Below are 7,113 nucleotides of genomic sequence, written 5' to 3' on the forward strand. Positions count from 1 at the left end.
AATATATATATATAAAAAATAGAACATAATTTATCATAAGATTTACTGATTTATAGTTTAAGAAACCAGTTTTAAATTGTAGAGCAAAGCATTTCATCAAAATAAAAGAGGAAACAAAGATTGATTCAGACTTCTTTTATTAAGCAGTGTGTTATTTTCCATTCCTCACTATCCCACATTTAGTCTGATATTAGTCTTAAATCCTATTATTCCATGTTAAAGGCATTAGCTAGTCTTCTCTCATGTCCTCCGCTGGGCAACGTCCTGGCTACTGTCCCTTTTGCCAACTGCCCCATTCTGGTCGTCTACACAAATTCAAGTATCGAAAGTGCATTATTGCAATACTGTCCCGCTGCAAATGCAAAATGCTTTAAATACTATAAAACTGCAAAAATCTCCCATCAGTGCATACAGCTCGAGAAAAAAAAGGCGTTATCAAATAGTCCCACTCCCCATCACTACTCCATGTCTCAGACATGAGTGGTCCCGCCCCCACCCCAGTCCCTCCCCCTTAGAAAAAGTTCAAATATTTACATTTTTAATCCCATTAAAAATGTAAAAAAAGAAAAAGAAAAGAAAAGAAAGAAAAATTGAGTGCACTGCGCTGCCACACGGCCAATTTATCAGCAAGCAAAGCTCATCTGTTCTGTGCTGCTGTGACCTGCATTGCTCCAAAGTCCTCATCTTCCTCAAGGCTGCGTTTACGGCTTCCTGTTGAACAAATGCAGCAACAGTAAGAATAATGAGACATGCTGAACACAAACACAACAACAAAGTTCACACTCAGTACGATGAGTATACACACTGTTTTTAAAAAAGTGTTTATTTCTCAACACTTCTTGATGACCTCCCAGAATTAAGTAAGCCTGAAGGGAAAGATCTAAAAGGAAAGTTGATGTTATTTTGGGCTTCTTGCAAGTCTCTGTTAGTGTCTTTTAAATAGATGATTTGAAAAAAGATAAGCTTATGAAATCTATGACCCAAATGCTCTGATTCACCACAGAATCAGCTAAACAGACCCACACTTACAGAGAAAGAATTACCATTGCATTAAGTGTGAAACATTTCTTGAACATTATTTAACACTATTCATCATTGAAACCTTTTGATTAATACTGCCAGTATCTGAGTCAGACTCAGCAATGTCCTCCATAACTAACTGCTCCTCCATATTCAAGTAACTTGATGCCAGTCGGTCCTGTTATTCATGATTTATTCCTGAGTTCTTCTGTGTGAATAAATTAAAAAACTTTGTTTCACTCTACTTTTACTGCAATTCCTTCAACTGAACTTCCCCCTCTGTGCTGTCCCAGTTAGATGTTAGTAACCAAACATAGCAGTGTGTATCATGTACAAACCTGGCACCCCAGCTTGAATGGAGAAGGACCTGCCCAGCTGCATGGGTGACATCATTTTAATGGTCAATTTGGCTAGGTAGATTGCTTCGTATTCCTGGGGAAACAAAGACACGATTTTAGCTTTTTACATCATGAACTATTACACATAGAAAAAATAGCCATCACTTTATAGTGACGCCATAAACTCCCATGTTACACACGTAAGTGGTCTTGACTTAAACGGGTGATCAAACACCCTGAACAACTGTTTTTATTTCTGAATGGAAAAAACAATGCCAGAACAACTTTATCAGATGTCATCAATTCAGTCTGCAGACAGGAATGTGGTTTATTTTTAAGGGTTAAGATTTCCCCTGGTTCAGTGAAAAGAAAACAGCTGACATATGAAGAGGCTTGTACACAAGTGACTGCTGCTACTTTCCATATCTATTGAAAATACCCAATAAACCATTGAGTTGGAGGGACTTGCTTATACAAGTAGCCGTGTATTATAAATAAATCTGATTTAAAATATTAACCTTTTAATCAATGTTTTGTTATCTTGCTTGATCTTTAGTTGGTAGTCAGGTAATGTGCAAGATAATGTGTAGTGAGCTGGTGAAAGAATGTGACACAGGATGCTTTTTAGATTTATGCATTAGCTAAAAAAGCAACCCACCCTGATATTACAGGTGAGCTGTATGATGAACTAAAAAGTGTCTTGTTAAATAAATGTTGAGCAAAGTCAGATGGATAATAATTTTATAGATCACATTAAAAATTGAAAGACAGAAAGTCAGTATCAGTCAAACAAGACTCTAAATTTAAGGAAAAGGAAATGTGAGTTGGGAACCACAATCAGTACACCTCTAATTTTTGATGAAAGGGTTCATGTGGTTTATTCATATATGGATCTAAGACACGTGTTGTGCATTTGACTATTTGGCTGGTATCAAGTGTCATTTATCAGCAGTTTAAGCTTCATGCTTAGGGGTAAAAAGTCACCTGTAGCTGATGCACAAAGCCCACGTTGGGGTTGATGCAGAACCTCCTCTCCTGGACGTGGCTGAATGCATCCCTGTAGAAAAACAAAGTGATGTTACCACCAGAACCTCTAAACTGAGTGATCTGAGCCTGAAATCATTGACTACATTGTAAAGGTATTTCTTGCTATCATATTACTTTTCTACAGGTGTGTGATATCAAACATAATTTTATAGCATACATGACTCTCATAGTGCTTAAAATAAAACGTAAGAAGATTTAATGAGAACTCATTTATTCTTTGTAGACAGTAAAACATTTATCAGAACAGATAAACTTTGTTCTAATGAGTTAAAAAAAGAAAGCTATCACTTGATTTGAGAAAAGGAGACAATCAAAAACAAACCTGTATTTCATCCCAAATGTTTCCATAAGGTATGCAATCACTAAGGCAGCACTGGAAGAAGAAACAATGAAAATAAACACATTTGATTTTTCTTTAAGATCTCTTATCTGGACTCTGGTGCTCCAAAATCAGAACTAATTGCAAAATACACAAACACTATGTTTGAAGACAATTTAGATATTTTGGGCTAAATATGTTAAGACATTGCATGAGATGAAGTGTGGGTCAAAAAAATGAGAAAATTAGAAAAATAAGTTCAAATGAAAAGTCCTTACCTTCTTGATATCCCTGCATTACCATGAACCAGTACCTTTCCTAAAGATATAAAAACAATGCATTATTAAAAAACCACCCTCACCCCTCAATTACCTCTTGTGTTCCAAGTATGAAAAATAGATCCCACACACGTCCTTACCTCCTGTTGCTAAGCAGCTATCAATAAACTCTTTAGTCTGTTAACAGGAAAAAGAAAATAAAAACATCAGACTTAGTGTTAAGGACCAACCTTCAGTCATTTTAAAGTTTGCCTAAAGGAAAGTGAAAAAGGTTTTCTCTTACTGTCGGGAAAAACTTAATTATATTTTCCACTGGATTGTCAGCAATATCTAACACAAGGTATCTGCAAGAAATGAAACATCATTGTTAACTGGTTAGCAATACAATTACAACATTTCACACTTGCATGCAGCTTATATTCAAGAGTGAACTCCTACTTACCTAAATGAATGAGGGAAATTAGGTTTAATAAAATTGGCTTCAATGTCTTGGCGGACACACACTATATGTGTAATTCCCTGTCTCTCAAGACTTGGCAGCTAAACAAAGAGAGAGAAGAGATTAGAGAGATTGCACCAAGAACAAATGCTGTATGTGTGACACTGTCTTCAATTTTTAATCATGTTCTTCTGCAAAAAATCACCTTGCTTTTCATTGCAGCAGAGTAGGGACCTAAAAACAATCCTGGTAATATCTCCTGAAAATAAAGCAGAGCAACTGATCACTAAAACATAATCAAAATCTGAAATGGTTTTAAATTAAGTACATAACACTATGCTTTATGAGCTCATCATGACAAGACAGAGAGTTTTACCATCAGGATCTCTTAACAGATATGACTGTGCAAAAGCCATTAAAATGGATATAACAGTAACCTCATTCATAAGGTATCCTTTATTGATCCCCAAAGGGAAAATTATATTTGTGTCCCGTCCAAGATACATATAAAGGCCATGACATATAATATGAATGGGTATAATCAGAGCAAAACTTGACTGGTTATTCAACATCTAAGCTTAAGGGTTTCAAATCAACAACACGATTTTCATTTGTGTAGGTTTTGCTAACAGTGAACCGTATACGGCTTTAACCATTCGAGATACCTTTATCATTTTTCTCTCAGTAATTCTGACATTTGTGATTTAAACACACCCCTTATATCCAGAGATCTGGTGAATAGTTTAACACTGAAAACAGCAGGAATAAAAATAAAAAGACATTTTGCTATCAGGCTTATTCCTCTATAGACAACGGACTCATTTTACAAACCTGCATCTCCCGTCTCATTGGATAAGCCCAATCCTTCAAAAGAGAGATTTGAAAACACGGTTAGAAATGTGGGCAGTTTACTTCACTTGTACTGTTGCTATGTTAATGTGATAACTGATTCCAGCCATCAGACAGGGTAAGACTGGAATAACGTTGCCATTGTAGTTGTGTATGTACGTGGCTAACATTTGGATAATTTAAACTCCCAACAATAAAAAATACCATTGAGGTATGTCAACACAAACACGATAAAGGTTTCACCGACAAGCATTTCTGTGTGACCTCCCTTAACACGCACACACAACCATAACGGCTGAGTGCTTAATTTAGATGCCAGACAATAATGCTGGAGCCGGGGTTAGCTCAGGTTAGCCTCACAGACATGGAGCACAGACACAGCAGTTAGCGCAGGCGGCTGTTGCTCACCAGCAGCTCCTCCTTGGTAACGGGCAGAGACGGGAACTGAAGTTTGTTTTCCTCGTCCATCCTGCTCTCTGTTCGGGCACTGCCTGCCCGGCTCTACGCGCGATATCGATGGTTTTTTCGCGGCGGGGTTAGCTGGACTTTCGATGCGATTTGTTTTGAGGCTCCACATGCATGTCCGCCATGCTGTCCCCTGACAGATGTGTCACGTGACCACGGCAGATGGCAAACAGGCTCGTGGAGGGATGGAATGGCGCAAGGGCGACGTCTCGCGGTGGATTTACAAACCTGTGGGATGTGAGATTGAGGAATGAAAGGTTCCCATCCTCCATTAACATGTTTTTAAAAGTAAAATGTAGTCATGTCAACATGGTTTTATTGCGTCAATGGTGGGAAGAAAGCAGGACTGAATACCTGAGTCATATTACAACCCACCACTGGTCAAGAGTTTCAGAAAATCCCTTTAAAAAAAAAAAAATGTTCATGTTTTTTTCAAACAAAATTTTGCAGTTAAAAGTCTCTGTGCGCCCTAAAATGAAATTATAAAAATATAAACAACTAACATTTTTAAAATAACACTGGAATCAAATTTTGACCTAGAGTACCCAAATCTTCTGACTCACCAAAGTAGCCTCTCTTGGCAGGTAAAACAGCTGGACACACTCATGGCATTCCTTCTACAATGGAAATTAAATATTCTTCAGAAAGATTTTTCCGGCTCTTTCACCTCACCCTCCATCTAGTTCATCCCAAGAGTCATGAGACTGCACTGGCCACTCCATGTTTTTAATCTGCTGTCTTCTTTTTTCCCAGGGTAGCTCTGGTATGGTCTTATGTTTTGGGCCATATTTTTGCTGAAGGATGAAGACCTGACCAGGTAGGCTTGCGCTTCCTCTTCCATGTTTACATTTGATGTCATACATTGAGGACACCTTGTGTCTTGCATGATGGGCCAGAGGTTTCAAATTTTGATTCAAAGCACATCTCTCTGCCTTCAGTAGTTCACCAGTGAAGTTCAATGGCCCAAGCAATTCTTGTTCTGACGTCTCTCCCAGGAATTTGACCTGTCAAACCTATATCTTGAATTCTTCCCTTCACAGTTGAAACGGAGACTTGCTTACTTTTATCACTATTAAGATGTGCTTGGAGCTGTTGTCCTGTGAACAGTCTATCACACACACTGTTGACTCTCAGAAACTCGTTCTCTGATTCTGTTGCAGTCTTGGGTCTACCAGACCTCTTCCTGTCAGAGTCCCCCAGTTTCTGAGTGCCTTTGATGGTGTTTTGTAGCACAACACTACTTTCTGCAATGTAATGTCATTCAGTAATGCTCAAAGGGTATGGTGCCACTGTGTGTTCTAGCTAACTACTCTTATACAGACAAAGATGGTTGGAAGTATTCAAGAAACCTGAGAAACCAGTAGGAACTGGTAGCACAACATTTCATGGCTTGATCAATGTCTGTTGCTGCAGGACAGCCATACGTTGTTGAGGGGCATTTTTCATCATTATAAATTAATTATTTTTCAGTTTTGGGTAACCTTAACATTTTTTCTTAACCTCTGGCAGTTCACCACTTATCTCTGTACCCTTTCAAGCTATTCATTGGTCTTGAACTGCTTGATTTCAATACAAAACTGAAAAAAACAAACAAACATAAAAACCTGCAGAAGTGTTATAGAACTTTTGACTTAAACTGTTTATTATACAGCCAATGATTGCAATAAACTTAAACAGAAATTAAATCATACCCTGGTTGATTCTAAAATTGCATGGGATTCCAACACAAAATTTATGGGTATTGTAAACAAACAAATCTGAAAAACAATAGGTCTGCTAAATTCTTAAAACATCTCAAACACCAGGAACAGGCACAATAAATAGTTCAATTCATTTTTCTATATTAACTGTATATAGATGTATTTATATTATATATCTATATGCAGTGAAGTAACTAAGCCAGTATTAATTACCTCCAATTTGGTTACTAAGTGAAAAAGCATGCCGTCTCCTCTTAACTTAATTTGAGCAGTGAGAGTAGATTTTCATTGCTAATGAAAAAGAGTGTATTCCTGATGTGTGAAATGTTGGGTGTTTGTAAAAAATAAACGTGACTATAGATGTTACTGTGGATCAGGCTTTTTTTCTTGTGAATTTTGATTCCCAAAATTCAGAGCATAACTCGAAATGAATGGGATTTTGCTGATTTCTTTCCTTTACAATCCCTAGATTGCTTGGCTTACAAGCTAAACAAGAGAAAAAAAGACATAAAAGAATAAGATAGTTTTGGTAAGTCATTTACATTTTGTATCAGCATACATCATCATTATCACACAAGTTAACACTATCATATTTTGCCAGAACAGGGTAAAAAAATGACTCGTCTATCAGTGAGACTTGAATGATTAGCATACCTTT

The 7,113-nt window shown here is 37.2% G+C and overlaps 1 protein-coding gene across 1 annotated transcript; it reads right to left on the bottom strand.

Moving 5' to 3' along the window:
* Window positions 1-529: 529 nt before the first annotated feature.
* On the bottom strand, window positions 530-4,934 carry styx (serine/threonine/tyrosine interacting protein). Its single transcript, XM_074666445.1, has 11 exons — window positions 4,699-4,934; window positions 4,273-4,305; window positions 3,647-3,700; window positions 3,445-3,542; window positions 3,286-3,346; window positions 3,143-3,179; window positions 3,003-3,042; window positions 2,728-2,778; window positions 2,343-2,415; window positions 1,359-1,452; window positions 530-711 (listed from the first exon to the last, which is right to left on the bottom strand). Exons 1-11 carry the CDS (start codon window positions 4,756-4,758, stop codon window positions 638-640), a joined length of 675 nt encoding a protein of 224 aa, XP_074522546.1. The 5' UTR covers window positions 4,759-4,934; the 3' UTR covers window positions 530-637.
* Window positions 4,935-7,113: the final 2,179 nt, after the last annotated feature.

Source organism: Halichoeres trimaculatus, unplaced genomic scaffold, assembly GCF_033239565.1.
Source record: "Halichoeres trimaculatus isolate MK-OKI-2021-1 unplaced genomic scaffold, fHalTri1.1 fHalTri1_scaffold_3, whole genome shotgun sequence".
Lineage (NCBI taxonomy): Eukaryota > Metazoa > Chordata > Actinopteri > Labriformes > Labridae > Halichoeres > Halichoeres trimaculatus.

Bases quoted from the DNA above. Each gene is read 5' to 3' on its own strand.
- styx (XM_074666445.1), bottom strand. From the start codon at position 4,758: ATGGACGAGGAAAACAAACTTCAGTTCCCGTCTCTGCCCGTTACCAAG. The intron at 3,043-3,142 runs GTAAGGACGTGT...TTATATCTTTAG, and splicing joins TAGCTGCTTAGCAACAGGAG to GAAAGGTACTGGTTCATGGT. The intron at 1,453-2,342 runs GTGACTTTTTAC...TTGTTTCCCCAG, and splicing joins GCTTTGTGCATCAGCTACAG to GAATACGAAGCAATCTACCT.